The 21,859-nt window shown below is 42.7% G+C and overlaps 1 protein-coding gene across 2 annotated transcripts in view; it reads right to left on the reverse strand.

Moving 5' to 3' along the window:
• Positions 1 to 434: 434 nt before the first annotated feature.
• Positions 435 to 21,859, reverse strand: part of NECTIN1 (nectin cell adhesion molecule 1) — a 238,333-nt gene continuing 216,908 nt past the window's right edge. Inside the window, exons 8-10 of one of the 2 annotated variants that reach the window (XM_075840094.1) lie at positions 17,190 to 17,300; positions 5,836 to 6,014; positions 1,696 to 1,784 (exon numbers count right to left, since the gene is read on the reverse strand). In XM_075840094.1, coding sequence (XP_075696209.1) covers positions 5,874 to 6,014; positions 17,190 to 17,300 — 252 coding nt within the window. In that variant the 3' untranslated portion in view covers positions 1,696 to 1,784; positions 5,836 to 5,873. Of the gene's footprint in view, positions 1,785 to 5,835; positions 6,015 to 17,189; positions 17,301 to 21,859 lie in introns of both variants that reach the window. The other variant, XM_075840091.1, reaches the window with a different exon arrangement.

The raw sequence follows: 21,859 nt of genomic DNA on the forward strand, positions 1-21,859 counted from the left end.
TTTTAACCCATTGTAAAAACCATTCTCTTTAAGAAATATATGTAGATACTGTGTTTGTATTTGCAAATCAAAGTTAAATGTATATAAGTATAATTTATCACTTTTAAATACATTTCTCTCCTGTCTCTGGCAGTCGATGACTTCAACAACACCACCACAAGATTCCTTTCCCTCATACATGTACCATGCTGTACCGTACCTTATTCTTACCATGATGCTGTACCGTACCTTATTCTTACCATGATGCTGTACCGTACCTTATTCTTACCATGATGCTGTACCGTACCTTATTCTTACCATGATGCTGTACCGTACCTTATTCTTACCATGATGCTGTACCGTACCTTATTCTTACCATGATGCTGTACCGTACCTTATTCTTACCATGATGCTGTACCGTACCTTATTCTTACCATGATGCTGTACCATAACTTATTCTTACCATGATGCTGTACCGTACCTTATTCTTACCATGATGCTGTACCGTACCTTATTCTTACCATGATGCTGTACTGTACCTTATTGTTATGGTAAACTCAGTAGGACAGATTTATCAATACTGTAGTTGGGGAAGACTCTTTTAGAGCTGGTGAGAAATGTCTCTAATTCTATACACTCATACTCAAACCACATCTGCTTTTGTGTATGTGGGTTTTGTAGTACAAAATTCTGTCTTTAGGACTTTCATCAATATACTGCACCAGTTGTACAACCCTTATGTACGACAAAATTCTAAGGTGTCTTGGTATCGTTACCAATTACTGTCTTGGCTGTTTAATAGATATGGTGCAAGCCACTGGTGACAATTTTCAGGCCATAGAATCAGCCGCCGACCGTATATCATTACAAACATATACAATCAAACATTTAAAATCAAATAAGCAAAATGCACTGGAGAGAAAAAAAATAATTCAATTTTATAACACCTGATAGAAAACATAACCTTCAAATTGTGGCTGACTGGTGGACAAACAGAAAAATCCAACCCAGCAAATCCAAATTCTCACAGATTGTCTACTGGTTATTGATTGTTTGGATCAACTAATGGCCAACAATCAAGAAAAACTGTCAAAAATCATTCATTTCCGCCAACATTTCTCATACCTGTACTTAGCATTTATAAATTTGCCCTGATGACTTTGTGTCACCATAGAGGGAAAGATGTAAAATTGTTGACTTTTTCTCTCTTACCTATATCTTAAATTATTAGTCCAACCAAACTAAAAATGAAGTGAATATATCGACCATTTTAGAGAAAGAAATATGTGTTTTTGGAGAATCACGTGTTCTTTAAAAAAAGACACCATACATCCATACATTGGTCATCAACTTAATTTCTTCAATAAAAAGAGATTTTCACAAAAAATAAAAGAATACATAAGTTTGTTCTCAGACATACTCCATAAAAATAAAAAAGGCAAGCCCGCCTCTGGCAGTTTACCACAGCAGAGTGGCATGTAAAGGGGGGCAGGCTGTAAGAAGTAGTAGCATTTAGGGAATATAGTTAAACTGCAATAGTACTGGGTCATCGGGTATGACGTGCAGGGTCCTGCCAGTGAACAGCTTCAGACATACTGTTCTTTAGGGCAGACATATGGTGCCCTGGAACCAGCTGGAGGGTAACAGAAGGTAGATTCTGGAGCTTTCCTTGAGTCCTGTAAGAAGAATGAAAGGGGCACATAGCCTGGATGTAATTGGCCTAAATAGTAGTCCTCCTCATGGGCACATCGTGTGTTTAAGAAGTCACGGGATTCAGGTATTTCTGGACAACGTTCTCCAAACATCTGTGGAAGAAGTAGGGGATATGTTGTTATAGGTGGAGAGAAAGCTTGAGTTTCATACTGTGGTGTAGAAGAAAGGTTAGGTGGAATAATCCTTTAATGAAATGTTTAATGTGATGATGATAAATATTCTTCATACAGCTTCCTTGGTTAAACAGATTATCCTAGTGTTAAGGACTGTCTACATTTCAATATAGTTATTCTCTTTTTAGCTCTTATTAGATATATTCATTAATGTAAACTAGTGCAAACAAGAATTTTTTTGCCAATCAAGTGTTCATTTTCACTATCTATTCTGGGGGAAACATTACAGTCGATCTTTTTAGTCATTTTTGAAAATAAGTGGTTAAGGATCACACCATGTATGGGGGATAGAAAACATACCTGAAATGGGCTTCTTAACATAGTTACATATTTACATCTTAATCCACCCTATTGTTAATGTTGAGTAGTGTTTAAGGCACAGGGACAAAGATTAGACATGCGTTCTAATTTTTTCTACATTAATGGAATGTATATCTTTAAAGAACACATTTATTTTGCTATGATCTAAATAATTTTCTTTTATGAAATTGTTCAGATTGAAGTAATATTTCAAAATTATTACCCCCACATGGTCAGCCCTCAGTAGCAGAAAAAGAGGATGGGGCAACTGCAGTGCGCCAGTGTATAATTTTTTGTAGGGTACGCAATATTCCCCAACATAGTGCATGCTGGTCCATTTTTGAATGGTTGGATGCAGTGTGACCTGAAAGTTATTTCTCCATTTCCAACACAAACAAAAATAGCTATAGATGTTGAAAAAAGGGTGAAGGGTCTGCATAATCATGGAGTTCATGATGAACAACCCCAATAATCCTATTGTCATATTATGGGTTCAAACGCTCATTATCGGTCATTTTTGAGAAATGATCTATTCTTCTGTGACCAACTATGATAATCAGTATATTATTGTGGCGTCATTTAAATGTATAAGCCAGACTTATATTATAAATTATGATAAGAGAACTCAGAGGCATTTCCTTGCCTGTTTTATTGACTATAAGGTATAATATTTAAGTAGATTAATGTATACACCATATATGTAAAATGTGAACAGAGGGATAACAGCAACAACTAAAAGACTCAATTAGTGGCATTCAGAATCTTTTTAAAAATGTAGATCCAAAAGTTTTTTAAATGTTAAATATTTAGTAAATACAAATGTTATAAACGTGGAAAAACACCTTCCAAAATGTACAGAACAGTAAAGATTAAAATGTGAAACTACCCCATGAGTGTTTACATCAAACATAATACAATTAATTTGACAAAGTATCAAAGGGCTTATATAAAATAATTGATGATGTTTTTTTTTCTTCAAACTACCTACACTAGTACTAATTTCACACCGTACATATGTTTTTTTTTCATAACTGAATTTTTTTGTATAAACAATGATTGTGTCCTTATTTGCTAGCTCTAAAACAATATACTATTTTCTCGGTCTTTCTTCTGGCTGTCTGTGCGCCACTGAGTGAATTCTGCAATAATTTACATCATTTTCTGAAATAAATTGAAGTAAATGTGCTGGGGCCATTGGTGACCCCGAGCTCTTTCTGCTAAGCTCTGTCTGATTTTTAGAATAATGCCAAGAGCAACTAAATCAGGCCAAAAGTCAAATTTTTTGTGACTTTTGAGCCGCTTGCGAATTTTTCTATGCCAGAAAACTGGTGTAGAAAAGTTGTTAAATTCCCCCCATAGTTTCAACTTTAACACATAAGCCTGGTCTGTGCAAACTTTAGAATACAAGCAAATGGACATCTCCTCAACCGGGACTAAAGCTGCCTATTCCTAAAATAGTGAACGCCCACAATTTGGCCGATCAATCGTCCGTGGGATCGATCCCACCAGCTACACAAAATACAAAACTGGTCGATCGGGGAATCAGTTTTATCAAAAACGAACTCCATGGGGCTTGTACACAATTCGGACGAATAAGACGATCTTTCTGTCTTCTCCCTTTTATTTTGTAACTGCTTTACATGTTCAGTATATTCTCCTTTGTTGTCTCTCTTTTTTGTATTGTTGTAAGCACTGTATCTTTTATATTAAAGTTTAAAACTCTTAAGAAGTTTGGTCCTTTTTATGTTCTAAAAATCCATAGCCCTGAGTGTGTTAACCCTTTGCTGGAGAGCAGAGTGTGTCTATATTGGGTACCTATTGGCCTTGAACTTGGTAGGTGGTTTTAGGAAGTTGTGTATCTGGGGAGTGATTTATGCTCAATTTGCAACCTAATGAGTGCAAGACTGAGTGAGAAGAAATAGATTAACCCCTTACAGATGCACATCACGTACTATGAAGGTATCTACTTGACATTACGCTATACCTGTCTAATCCTACCGATCTCATCTCAAGCCAAAAAACATTCAAGACCCAAACTCGCTAATGGGCTTGAAAAACTCCAAGAAACTCATTGATGCTAACACAGGGTCAGTACAAATGCACGAAAGGATTGAATTTATAAAATTACTAAACTTTTTATATAGATTATATGATATCTATAGGTAAACTGTATGGTGAGGATGAGTGAACAATGTGAAACAAAATTTGCCTGCCTGTTTTCAACAAATAATTATCAAAAGGAAAAATCCTGACTATGACTGTACTGCCCAAGTCATTTTTTTTTCCTGCAATACATCTATAACAACATTCAGGTGGTAAAGAGCTAATTTTAAATTGTAAAAAAAAGGAGAGGGTCAAATGGATCAAGAGCCTAAAACCAAAAAACTGTCCTTTAGTAGAACCACTTCTTGAATGCTAGAAGTGATGCCAGTTGAAAGCCAACAGTATAACAGAAGGTCATTCATTCTTGCTTCTGCTGGGTCATGGTGTCTCAAAACTGCTGTGAGAGATAGAAAACAGACCCTTCCTCATAAACATATCACTCGTCTTGCAGTTAATGGCCTACATATATTTTGCTTTGAGTCTGCAAGAGGTACCATTGAAAAGGCAGAACAAGTTATTTAGCGAAAATTTCTAAAAAAAAAACAAAAGTATAATAACAAAATATAATAACAATAACAAAAACTATTAAACAAAAACTATTAAACTATTTGCCTATGTTTCTGTTGCAAAAATTAGTGTGAAGGTCAAATCATTAATCTGTAAATTTCACCCAAAAAAAAAAGCAATACTATATACCCTCTTGTGAAACAGAATGCTACTACGGGCTTTGTAGAGTTACATAGACCAAAAAGCACCTAGAGAAGGCCCAAGGTGCATTGCAGTGCTGGAGAGAGAATACATTTTTTATATACTAGGAATTACAATCCATAGAACTGTAGATAAACTTACTGTGGGTGGAAAGCTCTCACAGCAAAGCTGCCCATGTAGCATATGTATGCACATTGTAAAAATGATGTAGTCTTATCAATTCCTCTTAAATGAAACATTGTCGCAAACCTTCAGTTAAATAATTACAGAAATGCCACTAATGGTCTAAACTAACTAACTAAAAGTAATTAAAATGCTACTTAAAGGGGTTTTTCCACATGGAACTTTTATGACATATCCACAGGATATATCATAAATGTCAGATAGATCCGTAACTCCCATAGAAGAGAATAGTAGTAACGGAAGCTGTGTAGCATGCGAGCTACGCTGTTTCCGTAACTACCATTCAGTTCTATAGGGTTCACGAAAATAGTGTAGCTCAGCAAGCTACGCTGTTTTCACCTTCATGGTCGGAAATCAGCAAACACACAAAGAGGTAGAACGCGGTTTAAGGGCCCCATTCTAGAGATAGGTGTGGGTTTCAGAGGTGGGACCCGTATCTATCTGACATTTATGACATCCTGTGGATATGTAATAAATGTTCCTCGTGGGAAACCCCTTTAAGTCATGCTTACAAGGATACATGCATGTAGGTTGCAGCATGCAGGACAAAATTAGGAGGTGAAGGAAAATATACTGGAGCAAGTGGTAGAGACACCGGGAAAAGGTGATAAAGATGAGGTGTCATCATGATGTGCTGATCAATACTTTTTGATAAGGAGCAGTGGGAACAGAGTACCTTGAGGCCAGGTTGAGGGAAAGGCTAGGTTGCATGCTTTAGCGTAAGTGAGGCTGGATAGTTGCATACTCGACAAGGTCTCCGCTGGCGTTGATGGAGCTCCCTGTTGCGGGAGGTGACGCCAGGGCAGAAGTGTCCAGCTCAGCATACTGGACATCTATGTCCGTGTGATCAGAACTCTGCAGATCAGAGCACCAGAAAGTGAGACAGTGAGTGGGCCTAGTAAGGGTAATTTTTTAGGAGAAGGTGGGGAGGGGGAGGGGGAGTTGAGGAAGACAAGGAACTGATCACAAGGCAGGAATAAGGAGAAGAGGAGGGTCAAAGGAAGAAGAAAATAAAAGAATACAGAACAGAAACAAATGCAGGACAAATAAAGTAACAAAAATATTGTCAGCACTGGATAATAGCCTTGAGGTCTAAGTACATAAGCAACGTATTTATTCTTGTTTCTTTTAGAAACCGTTTTTTTTTTTTATCTTGTAATAAACTTGCATACATGGAAGCTTATTACACCTGTGATCTGCCACTTCAGTCTCACTGTAAAAAAAAAATCAAAGTTAATTGAAACCATAATTATTTGTATCCCAGTCTTTACAGCAAAAGTAACAAATAATGCAATAATACAACATAAACAAAACAGTAAAAATATTAAAAGAAATGAACAACTTTATTGTAACTGTCTAGTTTTTTATATCCATGTTAACAAGCGTTTTAATATGTTGTAGTCAAAGTAGTATTTTATTAAGGAGCATTTCCCCCAAAAATTCAATATACTGTATATATGTCAGTAAGTGTACAGAAAAGACCTGTTGACTACCCGTTGGCGAGGACCACGTAGGTAAGACTTTGGTGCTGAGGGTGGGTGTCTCCGCTTTTGCTCGGAGTTTAAAATTTAGCAACCAGTTACATCTCCTACAAGGTGGTCACTCTGCCCTTAGACTCCTCAATGGCACATCTGCCTACTTATGCAGGTATGGTTTGATATGTTTTCATATCTACCAATTTGCGCGTTTAGGGCATACGTGGCCTCTCTTGTTCTTTCTTGTGAATATTTGACTTTTTGAAGGTTGTAAGTTGCTGTGTCCAATGTTGGACGTAAAGCACCATTTTACAGTTTACATAAAGATATAATCTACATAAAAAGGTGAGGAAAGTGATTTTTGAACTTGATGTGGGGTAAGACTCCATTGATAAATCGAAACGCAATGTATGAGAGATCGGTCTAAAGGAAAAATGGCAATATCTCTAAATTCTGAACCATTTGGGAATAGTGGACTGACACATCCAGAATTAAAAAGGCTTAAAGGAGCTAGAAATACATGATAAATGTAAACAGGGATAAACTTGCCCACACTATTTGTCAGTCTACAGGATTTTCTGCAGCTCCTGAAACAAACATTCTTGTAGAAACCTTGCAGAGAAAACAAGTATTCATTTAAGTATTAAATCATGATCATTTCCATTTTCATCGTCTGAGGTGGGCGGGACTTACCATTCTGCGTCTCCTAGTGCAGTTAGGAAGCCAGGAACTGGATTGTGAGACGAAGGAGGGGAAATGGCTGATCTTTAGGGACACATAATATTCTGAGTTCTGATGGCAATATATAAGTAATTCTAAATAAGATAAAATTGGATCAAAGGAAATTAGGAGATTAAGGGAATTTAAGGCTATTATTATTATTTCTTTTTTTAAAGCACCATTAGTTTCTATAGTGCTTTATATGGCATAATATCGGGGTAACACATAGTTGACGAAAGACAATGATTCATATTATCAGATTTGACTAATTCTAGCTTTTCTGCTGCCTGAGGCGAATATGTAAATGGCGCCCCCCATCCGCAAAAAAATCATAAGAAATCCAAGTAGCCAACCTCTATTGGATCATTCACACTTGTAAATTGAAAGAAAAAAATTCAAACTATGTAAAAAAAAAATGTTCATACTGCTAACTTTTCGTTTTTTGTAGGTTCCGCTAGACCGTTTGGACTAACTTGTAGATTTGTTGGACTACTTCGATGATTTAAGTTTTTGTTTTTTTAAATAAAATGGTGAAAGTGGGTTGCATGAGGAAGAATTTATTTCAATAAAAAAAGTTTTAGGTCTCTGTGTTTTTTTAATACTTTTTTTAACACCTTAGTAATGGCCGCTGTCTGATTGTCAGCGTTCCATTACTAAGGCTGGGACTTAGTGTTAACCAGTAAAGAGGCTAGCACCAACCCCCATTTTTACCATGGTACCCATCGCCACCACGGGTACCAGGAAGATTCGGGTACGATCCAGTACCCAACCATCTGAAGTGATGGTTGGGCAATGGGGGCAGCCGCAGACTGGTATTATCAGGCTGGAAAGGGACAAAAGGCTTGTACTTACCCCCCATTATTACCCCGGTACCCACCGCCACCAGGGGTATTGGGAAGAGCCAGTACCTGACCATGTGAAGCGATGGTCGGGTACTGGGGTGGCCACAGGCTGGTATTATCAGGCTGGTAAGGGACAAAAACTGGGCCTTCCCACCCTGGTAATGCTAGGTTACCACTGCTTTATTGTATCTGGCTGGTTATGAAAACAGAGGGGGAACCCACGTCATTTTGTTCAATTATTTATTTAAAAAAACAAAATAACGTGAGGCCCCCCCAATTTTTCATAACCAGCCAGATACAATAAAGCATCCACAACCCAACATTACCAGGATGGGAAGGCCCACTTACCAGCATGATAATACCAGCTTGTGGCTGCCCCAGTACCCGACCATCACTTCAGATGGTCAGGTATTGGCTCTTCCCAATACCTCTGGTGGTGGTGGGTACCATGGTAATAATGGGGGGGTCAGTACAACACTTTTTACTGGCTAACGCTAAGCCCTGCCTTAGTAATGGATGTTGTCAAACAGACAACTGCCATTACTAAAGTGCTAATAAAGTATTAAAATAACAGAGGCATAACATTTTTTCAATTTAAATAAAAACTCCATTAAACAACCATCTTTGACCACTTTATTTTAAAAAAAGAAAAAAAGAAAGCGTAAATCATCTACGTAGTCCAACGAAACTTTTATGTAGTCCAAACGGTCCAGCGGAACCTGCAAAACAAAAATAAGCAATATGAATAAAAAAATAAATAAAAACTTATATTCACCTACAGCAGTGTTCTTTCTTATTCCCTGCGCCGCAATAGGAACTAGAGGTCAATGAACTCTAATCTCTATTGTGGCGCACAGGACCTAGAGATGCGCCAGAAACTAGAGATGTGTCAGAAATATTAACAGATATTAATAATTCTGTCGCTTCTGGTAGGTCCTGTGTGCCAGAGAAAGCTAATGCAGGGACTCCTAATAAAAATGAAAACACCTTTCCTTTAAAGTGCAACTAAACTTTTAAAAAACTACTGAGCTGTCATAGCGTCATGTCAGAAATTTTGGTCGGTGGGGGTCCGAGCACTGAGTCCCTCAATGATCGCTAAAACTAAGCGGCAAAAGTGCTCGGGTTGGTGCTGTGCAGCTTTACTTCTGATCGGCTTTTCTCGGAGCGGTGTACGGGCTCAGTAGAAAGTCTACGGGCTGTACACCAACTGCTCGGCTTTCTGAGGAAAGACCACCAGAAATTAAGTTGCACAGCGCTCACCCGAGCACTTCGGTTCAGCAATCAGTGGGGGTCTCAGTGATTGGACCACCACCGATCAAAACTCCCGACATGTCACTATGACATCTCCGATTTTTAAAAAAAAGTTTAGATACAGTTGAAGCAGTCAGACCCCCCCCCACTTGCAGTATAATAACTGAGGGCGCTATGGAGGAAATGATCCTGCAATTATATGGCTGACACTGGGGGGGGGGGGGGAGAATTATACTGCAAGGGGGGTGTTTGAGCATCTAACTGACTGCTGAGGGCTCTATGGGGGAAAATGATGCCCCCATAGAGCCCTTTGCAGTCAGTCAGCATTACCAGGATGAGTAGGGCCACGGTTTTTGTCCCTAATTGCTCAGACCCCCCTTGCAGTATAACTCCCGCTACCATAGGCCGATCACTTTTAAATTAGTGGGGGCAGGAGACTGAGCGCAGTAAGCGGCACTCTGCCTGCGGCTTAGCCTCACCTTTCAAATCACAGGCCGCTCTGCTTCTCCTGCTGACCTGAACCTCTCTAGCGGTGCATACTGCATGCAGTGTCAGAGAGGAGGAGTGTTCTAGCAGACAAGCACCTATCCTGCTGCAAGTCTGCTTAATAAGTGCTGCCTTGCTCTGCCCCCGATGGGCCCCAACCCACCCCCGCAACACCCCCCTTCACCGCAACCCCCCCTCTGCCCAGCCCTTCCCTGGATCCTTGCTGGGATCAAGTCACAAGTGCACAAAATGAAAACAGTGCACAAAATGCCGCCCCCAAATTTTAGCTAGGTGGCACTACCTGAGGCAGCAGGCTCACCTCGCCTCATGCATGCTAGACACTTTTCTCTTCCTTATACAATATGTTAGTTAACTTAGTTGAATTTGGATAATTTTTAGCGCACAATGTTACATTTTAAGCCTAGCCCCTTTTTTGCTAGGTTACAGAATTTCCTGCTAAGATATGCACCCTTGTCGAGCATGTCAAAAAAAGTGTCTAAAACACTTCATTAATTCTGGCACAGTTTTAATAGTAAATTTACTCCAGTGTGGTGCAGACAGCACTTACAAGATACATTAGGCGGGAGCCCTGCCCATACGAGTTTACAATCTAAAAGGAAAAGGGAGTAGATACAAGAGGACTAAAGTAGTAAGCAGCTCTAGACATGTCGGATGGAGGCAATAATTGAATAGCGGTTAGGACTGCTTAGGCCAGGCTATATACTTGTCAAAAATAGGTCAGTTTTATCAAGCACTTTAAGGCTGAGTTCACACAGGGCGAATACGCTGCGTAATAGAATGCAGCGTATCCGCCCTGTGCACCTCAGGCGATTCCAAACTGTGGTGCAGTTTTTCGACCGGAATGTCCTCTGCGGAAAGCTGCAGCACTTAACCGGCCTTTCATCCCAGGAGGCAGCCTGTGATGAAGCATCATCCCAGGAGCTGGCCCTCTGACGTCATCTAGGCCGGCCCCTTAGATTATGTTTCATCCCATGTGACCACCGCTTGTGATTGGCTGCAGCAGTCACATGGGATGAAACGTCATACCAGGGGGCCGCGTCAGAGGAAGGAACACAGACTTCTGGGTAAGTATAAGTTTTATTTTTTTTCAGAGTTGCCTTTTTTGCAGCGGAATTGCTGTGAAACTGCAAAAAAAAAACGCAACAACTGCTATTTGTTGCAGGATTTATCTACAAATAAGCAGTGTTTACGCAAAGAGAATTGACCTGCTGCAGAATATTCCGTTGCGGAAAAACAGCAGTATTTACGCAACGTGTGAACTGAACAAATAGCTGTTGTTGCGTTTTTTTGTAGTGTATTCGCAGCAATTCTGCTGCAAAAAATACAACTCAGAAAAAATTTCTTACAGAAGTCTGTGTTTCTTCCTCCAGGCCGGCCTCCTGGCCTCCTTTTGACAGCTCTTGCGTGATTTTCGCGCATGCAACGCAGTAGCGTCCGTGTGGCATGCGTTGTTTTCACGCACCCATTTACTTCAATGGGTGCGTGTTGCGTGAAAAACGCACGATTATAGAACATGTCGTGAGTTTTACGCAACGCACTCACGCTGCGCAAAATTCACGCATCGTCTAAACTGCCCCATAGAGTAATATAGGTGCGTACGACACGCGTGAAAAGCACGCGCGTCGCACGCGCGTATATTACGCTCGTGTAAATGAGGCCTAAGGGTTAGAGAGTGTTGGATAGAATTAGGAAGGGAAATCCAGAAAACAAGAGAAATCTTGTATTCTAGAGTGTAAGGAATTAATTAGAGTGGTAGATGAGGAGGTTATCAATGGTAGAGCGGAAGTTGCATATGGAATATTCCATTCCACATGCAACTTCTGCTGTTAATTGGACAAAAAAAATTTGAGACAGCGCAGCATTGGATAGGGTTTGTAAGTTAAAGTGAGGATTATGAAACTAATTCTTTGTGTGATTTTTGACCTTTTTTTTTTTTTCCCCTGAGGCTTTTAGTCAGATTGAATGGGTTGGAATTATATTTTTATATTCTCACTTGAGGAAAATTCGCATTTTGGACTTCTTAATGTCCATCAACCTTGACTTTGACTCCATGAAACATGTGAGATCCATATCTACAGATCATCAATATCTTAATGCAGGTAGTTGGCAATATAAATTAGTAATAACATATTGGAAAATGACAATTGCCATTTCTGGGCCTAATTTATATAGTATAATAAAGTGCTAATACAGCAGCATAGTGGCATGGCTCATGACTTTATGTAATGAGGGGACTTTTTTTTTTTTTTGAAAGGTTGAGTCCAGGATCATATTGATCTTGTGGCTGCACAGATCAGTAAAATAATGTTGGAACCAGACCATCCACTTATATATCAGAGAAAAAAATAAATGCTAATTTATATTTAAAGAGAAACGGTCACGTCGAGCATGCTGTCCTATCTGCAGGCAGCATGTTGTAGAGCAGGAGGAACTGAGCAGATTGATGTATAATTTTGTGGGAAGAGATTCAGGATAATCTGTAATTTATTGATCTAAATCCCGCTCACTGTGGGCTAAAGAGCCCAGTGGGCGATCTCCAATGGTGATTGACAGCTATTTCTGTATGCACACTAATGCAGGGAAGCCTGTCAATCAATGGTTGAGTCTGCCCACTAAACTCTTTAGCCCACAGTTAGAAGGGATTTAAATAACTAAATTACAGGTTATCCTAAATCTTTTCCCACAAAATTATACATTAATTTGCTCAACTCCTCCTGCTCTATAAAATAATGCCTGCAGATTTGAAAACATTCTCAATGTGATAGGTTCCCTTTAAAGAGTCAGGCAGTTCCATGAGAAGAATTCCAATAGAAAAGCGATAATGTACAGTAATTTCTGCAGAATCAGATATGTATTCATTTCGAAAAACACATATTTATCGGCTGTCACACTGATAATACATGTCACTCAACTCCATGAAGGAGAGATTACATACTGACAAACATTGATACTAATAGCCTCCAGATGACAGAAGAAATGTAATCTCCGACACAGACCTAGTCACATTGGCAAAGATAAACATATTATTTTGTAGCAGATTTGACAATATAGCTGCAGTCAGAATATTTTCATTTCTCTCATTATTCCAGAGAAACTGTTTCGGAGAACCTATTATGTGAGAGAACCTTGTTTTCCAGGGGGCAGATTTTTTGACTTTTTGGTCACTAAGGCTTTTTCTACAACAAAGGAACCATTTGTTGAGATCTGTGATTGAGAGATCCAGTCACTGTGTGAAATAGTTAGTTATTTTCTGAACAGAGGACATATCAGAATCATCATGTATATCCTGCGCACAATAAAATCAAATAATTTCATTTGTGATTGTCCCCTTATGATCCTTAGGACCTGTTCACATCTGCGTTAGGGGCCTCCGTCATACATCCGGCGCATGCTGCACTATTGTTTCAGGTAAAATCATGGACACCATTATGGAAACCCGATGAAACCCATAGGTTCCGTCAGGCGATGATGTTGTGCGCCATGTAACGGAACTGTTGCTTACGGTATTTTTGTTGTTATGCTCCTCTGACGGAGCAGAACAACAGAAACATAGATGAAGTTCTGAACAGGCCCTTATATTGACGGGACTGTACGAACCATGGTGTAACTATAGGGGTTGCAGTGGTTGCAATTGCGACTGGGCCCCGAAGCCACCCCGAAGCCCGGAGCCCCCCGCACCACATCAACGAAAAGTTAGTATAGTAACTGGGGCCTATGTAATAAACTACACGTGCCCCTGTTACTATAGTAACTGACAGCACTTATCCTCCTCTTTCCGGAGCGCATCGGAGGTCCCGACGTCACAGCGCTGTGCGCAGCGCATGACATCACAACGCTATGCGCTGTGCACAACATCCCAACCCTGGATGGAGTCAGGACCTCCGCTGCGGCCGAAGAGGAGGGTAAGTTTAATATTACTGTCGGCTGGAGCTAATAGGTCGGGGTCCGACTCCTGGGACCCCCGCCATTCAGCTTTTTTGAACGGGGTGCAGTGCTCATACGAGCGCTACCTCCCCTTCATTCCGGTCACGGATGTGTCAGCGATTCACAGTGTGAGCAAGTAAGGGAAATGAAGGGGAAGTAGCAGGCGTACGAGTGCAGCTGATTGGCAGGGGTCCCAGGTCCTGGACAACCCCTTTAAGCCTACCATGTGGCAGGCTTAGATACAGGGCCCCAGCAGACAGTAATCCTATACTGTATAAGATTACCGTCGTCTGGACGCTGTATCTAAGCCTACCGTTGTGACAGGGTTCCGTTGTTCTTGATGGAACCAATAGCGCAGTTGACTGCGCTATAGATTCCGTCAAAACAGAACCCTGTCACAACGGTGACAAACGGAAACCTTTAGCAATGTTTCCGTCACCATTGAGATCCATGGTGAGCTAAACGGAAGCTGAGGTTTCAGTTTGCCTCTCCTTTGAGGGGTTACCTGACGGAAACCTCTTAAGAAACCCCTCAACAGAAGGGCAGCGGTGATGTGAACAGTCCCTTACTATTTATTTTTTTGTGTTCGTGTTTTTGTACAGGTTCGGTCATTGGACTACATCGGATTCGAGGACTACTTCGATGACGGCTTTTTTTTAATGATCAATAAAATGGTTAACGAGGGTTGTGTGGGGGGGGGGGGTTTATTTCAATAAACCTATTCTTTCTATGTACTTGTATTTTATTTAAGCTTTGTTGATACCGCCTTAGTAATGGCCGCCGACTGACAGCATCCATTACTAAGGCAGGGCTTAGTGTTAGCCGGTGAAAAGGTAATTTGTTAACATTTCTACGCCAGTTTTCTGCTGTAGAAAAGTTAAGGAAACCTAAGGGACCTAAAGTGAATAAGCAAAAGAGGAGCGGTGAGGTGAGTATACTTATTTTTTATTTCATGTCAAATGGGAAGGAGAGAATGGATGGCGAAACCAAACGAAAGATGCAACACATATTAAGAGGCATTTGCCTCTTAAAAAATGTGTTGCATCATACTCAAACATATGAAACACTAGTCTTAATAAATTTCCCCCGTTAACTGCTGCATAGAACTTTCTATGGTTGCACCAATGCCTAGTTTAGTAACGCATACTTGCCAACTGTCCCGAATTTGCCAGGACTGTCCCAAATTCGCGGAGACAAGTCCCGGCAAACTACTGTCTCGGGACTTGTACCGGCAACTGCTAAATTCAATTTTATCTGCTTCCTCAGGACGCAGATACAATTGAATACTATGGCAGAGCAGGAAACTATCCGATTCCCGCTCTGCCATTCACTCCCGGAGCGAAATCCCCGGCCAAAGCGTTGCTGACGCCCTGGCCTGAGATTCTTCTGTGGGAGGTGCCACTATCGTCACTGCTCTTATATGGACAGTGCAGTCAGGGCTCTCTCTTTGAACGGCCAGGGCATCAGCAACGCTTTGGCCGGGGATTCTGGTGCTCCAGGAGTAGCCCATGACTTCACTGTCCAAATAAGGGCAGTGACGTCATGGGCACCTACTGCAGTGGAATCACCGGCCAGGGCATTGGCGACGCCTGGCCTGGGATTTCACTTAAAGAGGGAGCCACTGACGACGTCACTGTCCATATATGGAAAATGAAGTCAGAAGCCCCTCCTGGAGCACCGAAATCCCCAGCCAAAGTGATGCCGACACCTGGCCGGGGATTCCACTTATAGAGTAAGCCCATGACTTCACTGTCCATATAAGTCAGTGACATCTGGGGCACCTCCTGCAGCAGAATCCCTGGCCGGAGCACTGCCGACGCCTGGCCAGGGATTACACTCATAGAGAGAGAAACAATAGCTTTATCTACTGGGAAGGGGGGCTATCTACAGGGGGAGTATGTGTCACTATCTACAGGAGGAGTATGTGGCACTATCTACAGGGAGACTATGTGGCATTATATACAGAGGGAGTATGTGGCAATATATACAGGGGGTGTATGTGGCATCACCTACAGGGGGGCTGTGTGTGGCATCATCTACAGGGGGTGTATGTGGCATCATCTACAGGGGGTGTGTGTGGCATCATCTACAGGGGGATTGTGTGGCATTATCTACAGGGGGTGTGTGTGGCATCATCTACAGGGGGTGTGTGGCATCATCTACAGGGGGTGTGTGTGGCATCATCTACTGGGGGTGTGTGTGGCATCATCTACAGGGGGTGTGTGTGGCATCATCTACAGGGGGATTGTGTGGCATTATCTACAGGGGGTGTGTGTGGCATCATCTACAGGGGGTGTGTGGCATCATCTACAGGGGGTGTGTGTGGCATCATCTACAGGGGGTGTGTGTGGCATCATCTACAGGGGGTGTGTGGCATCATCTACAGGGGGTGTGTGTGGCATTATCTACAGCGGGTGTGTGTGGCATCATCTACAGGGGGTGTGTGTGGCATAATCTACAGGGGGATTGTGGGGCATCATATACAGGGGGTCTGCGTGGCATCATCTACAGGGGGGCTGTGTGGTATCAGCTACAGGGGGGCTGTGTGGCATCCGCTACAGGGGGCTGTGTGGCATCAGCTACAGGGGTGTGTGGGATCATCTACAGGGGCTGTGTGTGGCATAATCCACAGGGGAGTGGTATAAACTACAGGGGGTCTGTGTGGCATCATCAACAGGGGAGGCTGCATGGTACTATCTACAGAGGGCATTGTGGTATCTACAGAGTGCACTGTGGCACTATCCACAGGGGGGCCATGTGGAACTATCTACAGGGGACACTGTGGCAATATCTACAGGGAGCAGTGTGTGGCAATATCTACTGGAGGCAGTGCAGAGCACCATCTACAAGGGGCACTGAGTGTGGCACTATCTAGGCTGGCTTTTACGCTGCTAGTAGTGGTCAGCACATATTGCCTAGCCCTAGTGATAAAGTGAGACATCACCTGCCTGTAAACAACCAGATAACCAGAGACATACTGGCCACCTAAGTAGAAGTTGTCAGCCAAACTAGTGCAGAAATGTTGTTAGTTTTTCTGTATGCAGAAATTCTGGAAAGCCACGCACACTAGACACACCCACCAAAGACGCAACACCCTTAGTGTCCCTGGATTTTTTTTTTCAAATGTTGGCAACTATGCTAACGTAAATGATGACTTTTGTGCTTATTTTATTCTTTTGACTTCAGGAGAAAAACGCTAAGATATATTTAGAAATTTATTTTTAAAGATTTTGGCATGTATTACGACAAATGGTGAGGCACAGGCATTTATTATCTATATGTATATAATCCTCTACATAGTAATGTCTTACCCTTTGGTCACAGTAGGGGGCGTTGTCTGATGCTGACATATCATAATATGGAGTTTGTATTGGCAGTGTTATAATCTCCTCTTCTGCTTTCACAGGGTCCAAGTGAACAACCTGTAAAGGTAATGATATGTATAAATATACATCCAGACTGTAATTTTATACGCTACAGCCTTCATGTCCGATACATGGGAGATCATACTTTTGATAAGCAGTTCACAAGTTATATATATTCTCAATGAATTAGAATATCATCAAAAAGTTTATTTATTTCAGTAATTCAATTCAAAAAGTGTCTCTGATATATTATATAGACTCATTACACACAGAGTGATCTATTTCCAGCATTTTTTTTTCTTTTAATGGTGATGATCATGGCTAACAGTTAATGAAAACCCAAATTTAGTGTCTCAGAAAATTTGAATATCAAATAAGTCCAATTTAAGAGCACTTCAAGCTTCCCTCTGCTGACAAGCTTTATGGAGTGATGATTTCATTTTCCAGCAGGACTTGGCACCTGCCCACACTGCCAAAAGTACCAACACCTGGTTTAATAACCACAGTATCACTACGCTTGATTGGCCAGTAATCTCATCTGACCTAAACCCCATAGAGTGTAATGACACTATATTATATAGGAGTTTCACTTTTTGAATTGAATTACTGAAGTAAATTAACTTTTTGATTATATATTATAACACTTTTCTATAGATATACATTATTACATTTTGTTTTTTTATTTCTACCCAGGGCATGTAGAAATAACTGGAGAAGATAAAAAGTTGTAGTAATCTCCCATGTAAGCAACGATCTTATTGGTTACTATTAGCAACTCTTCCATTATTGTCCTGCTTCGCTGCTTCTGTAACTCTCATAGAGTCCCTCAGGGAGGGAGACACGCATATCCACGGCCACCTCTCCATTCATTCTCCACCTGAATGTGCAGCCACCACGCCAGGCGTGATGAGTGTCCCCCCGTTCTGGAGATAGGCACAGGTCGCAGAGATGGGACATGCATCTGCAAGACATTTCTAGCATATTCTGTGGATATGTCATACATTTTTATATTGGGAATATTCTTTAAGGCCTTATTCACACAGCCGTGTTTGGTCCGTGATGTCGGCCGCATTTTACAGATAGTCATCCATGCCTCTGTAAGACACTTCCTCCCCGTGGGACTACTGTCCCATATTGAAAATATTATTACAGTACAGGATAGTATTCCCGCAGGAGGCAGGGGCACCTAGCATCAGACATAACTATGATGCTAGGAATACGGCTCCCTGAAATGTGTTCGGTCCGACAAAGGCATCCGACATACAGTCCGTATGTTAAATACAGAATACGGCCATGTGAATAAGGTCTAAGGGTTCCATTGGATTAAATTATGAGGCCCAGCATGTTCAGTGCAATTTACTTTGTAAATTTGATCCCTGAGCTGAGAACTTGGGACTGTTGCTGTTTGGTTAGCGTGCGTCTTGATTATGTTTGCTTTTATTAGCACCAATCAATTATGTCAAATAAGCTTTTGGCTCCAAACTAGGGACAGTCCCTATAAAAAGGGACACTTGAAAGTTATGTGAACCCATAAATAACATATACTGTACAAGGATATCTTCTGTCCTACCTGTATATTTCAAAGGAACCTAGTCCCTTTCTAGACACTACTGTAATGTCCGTGGCTGCGGGCTGTCAGTTTCAACCTCCCCCTGACAGCCTACTCAGGAGATGCCAGCGCTCGCGACCACTCACCTCTGCCGGATCCCGTAGGGTGCGCGCGCACGCTCGTCCCCGTTCTTAGAGGGGCAGGGCGCGCACTGGACCTCATGGATGAGCTTTGCTCCCAGTGTTCCTGTACCTATATCCTGATCTAGTGTCGTGCTTGCTGTAGTCGTGCTGTGCTGGATACCATGCCTGTCTGCTTTTCCACGCCTGACATCTACCTCCTGCCAAGCTACTGTCCATGCTGCCACAGGTACCCTATATACTATAGACTCTGACCTGCGACCTGTTGACCAGCTGCCTTACCGCCAAGGCAGTACGGCCCATTGGGTGCACAGACCCTTCGTGACAGTACACTCAGGCCATGGACCTCACTGGTTGGTTCAAGACTATGACGACAACACAGGAGATGCGAGCGAATATGCTGGACCTCCGGTCTCGACAGGACCAACTCCTCCAGGCGTTGAACTTTCTTGCGTGTCGGCAGGAGGCACAAGCTTCTGTTCCTCCTATTACACCTCCTAACAATGTGGATCCTCTGTCTACACCACTTGGCAGTATTGACCCACGTGTTTCTTTGCCACTTCCTGACCGCTATGATGGAGAAGCAAGTACCTGTCGTGGTTTTCTTAATCAATGCCAGATCCACTTCAGCTTGTATGCTAGGACATTTTCGTCTGATGGTGCCAGGGTCGCTTTCATAATTTCTCTCCTCACCGGAAAGGCTCTTGCATGGGCGAGAGACAAGGACCAGGGACCCGTGACTTCCCTGCCTTCCTCCGGACTTTTCGCATGGTGTTTGAGGTGCCTGGACGGGTCTCATCTGCAGCGGGCTCTTTGATTAACCTGCGCCAAGGTGACACCTCCGTGAATGAGTACGCCATCCACTTCCGCACCCTGGCGGGAGAGCTCTTATGGAACAATGAGGCTCTGGTGGCTGCATTCTGGCACGGACTATCTTCCAGAATTAAAGACCAACTTCCGCCTGGGATCTGCCGATTACCCTGGATGACCTCATCCTTCTATCTGCCCGGATTGATATACAGATCCGTGAGCGCCTCAAAAGAAGTTCAACGGGAGGGAACCCTTCCTAGTCTGGTCCCTACGTTGCAGCAACCCCTGCTGTCCTCAGATGTCGATCCTCCCAAGAAGTCGGTAATAACGGATCAGTATAAGTTATCTACCCAAGAGAGACAACGCAGACGCACATCTGGACTTGATGGCCATCTGGTGCGCCTGTGCCCCCAAAAATTCCAAAACCTAGGGTGGCTTGAAGTGACGACCTTGGGTAAAGATGGACTACCGTCTAAATTGTCCATACCTGTGACCATAGTGTCCGGCGAGAGAACGCATCAGGTCTCTGCGTATCTGGACTCTGGATCCGCTGGTAATTTAATCCGCAGAGATCTGGTGGACCTTCTGCAATTGCCCACCACCCCTCTGGAGAGCCCGTTGACATTAGCTTCAGTAAATGGACTACCTCTGCCAGATCCTGTTTTAGCTGTGACCAAGCCGCTGAGGCTCCAAGTGGGAGCTCTTCACTCCGAACTTCTGCCTTTCTATGTCCTGCCCAAAGCTGTTAACCCTGTGTTGCTGGGCCTGTTTTGGCTCCGTCTGCATGCCCCAGTCCTGGACTGGAATTCTGGAGAGGTTCTCCAGTGGGGCCCTGAGTGTCAAGGTCGTTGCCTGGTGCGGATTCGTTCGGCTCAGCCTTCGCTGTCTCGGTCATTGGCAGGATTGCCGGGTCATTATGCTGCCTTTTCGGACGTCTTTAGCAAGAGGGAGGCGGAGACATTTCCCCCACATCGGGAGTATGACTGCCATATTGAACGGATTCCTGGTGCTTCCCTTCCTCGTGGTAGGGTATATCCTCTCTCTTTGCCAGAGACTCTGTCCATGTCCTCCTATGTGAAAGAGAACTTAGAAAGGGGCTTCATACGGGTTCTTCTTCGTCAAAAAGAAAGATAGCTCTCTTTGTCCTTGCATCTTCTACCGAGGTCTAAACCAGATCACGGTGAAGAATAAATATCCGTTGCCACTGATCTCCAAATTGTTTGATCTCATACGTGGTGCAATTTTTTTTTCTAAACTAGACCTACGTGGGGCTTACAACCTAGTCCGGATTCGCCAGGGTGATGAATGGAAGACTGCATTAAACACCCGTGATGGACACTATGAGTATCTAGTAATGCCCTTCGGCCTGTGTAATGCCCCGCGCTCTTCCAGGAGTTTGTGAATTACATTTTCCGTGACCTCCTCTATGTTTGTGCTGTAGTCTACCTTGATGACATCTTGATTTTCTCCCCAGATCCTATGACGCACCAGAGACATGTCCGCCAGGTTCTACTACGATTAAGGGAGAATCGTCTTTATGCCAAGTTGGAGAAATGCGTATTTGACAAGGATGCTCTACCCTTCCTGGGCTACATCGTCTTGAATCGAGGTTTCGAGATGGACCATGAGAAGGTAAAGTCTGTCCTGGAGTGGCCACGTCCTTCTTGGGATTTGCTAACTTTTACAGGCAGTTTATTCCGAATTTCTCCTCACTGACTTCTCCCATCTCTAACCATACTAAGAAGGGTATGAACGCCAAGGTGTGGACTCCCGAGGCAGAGTCCACATTCAATAGCCTGAAGAATGCCTTCACGTCTGCCTCTATCCTCCATCATCCGGATGTCTCTCTGCAGTTCTCGTTAGAGGTGGACGCATCCTCTGTCGGTGCTGGTGCACTCCTGTTCCAGCGAGGTCCCAAGGGCAAGTCAAGGGTATGTGGATACTTTTCCAAGCTCTTCTCTTCCGCAGAACGCAACTACTCGATTGGGGATCGGGAGTTACTAGCCATCAAATTGGCTCTGGAAGAGTGGAGACATCTACTAGAGGGCGCAGCTCATCCGATCTTGATTTTTACAGACCACAAGAATCTGACCTACCTCCAGACGGCCCAAAGGCTG

Source organism: Rhinoderma darwinii, chromosome 10, assembly GCF_050947455.1.
Source record: "Rhinoderma darwinii isolate aRhiDar2 chromosome 10, aRhiDar2.hap1, whole genome shotgun sequence".
Lineage (NCBI taxonomy): Eukaryota > Metazoa > Chordata > Amphibia > Anura > Rhinodermatidae > Rhinoderma > Rhinoderma darwinii.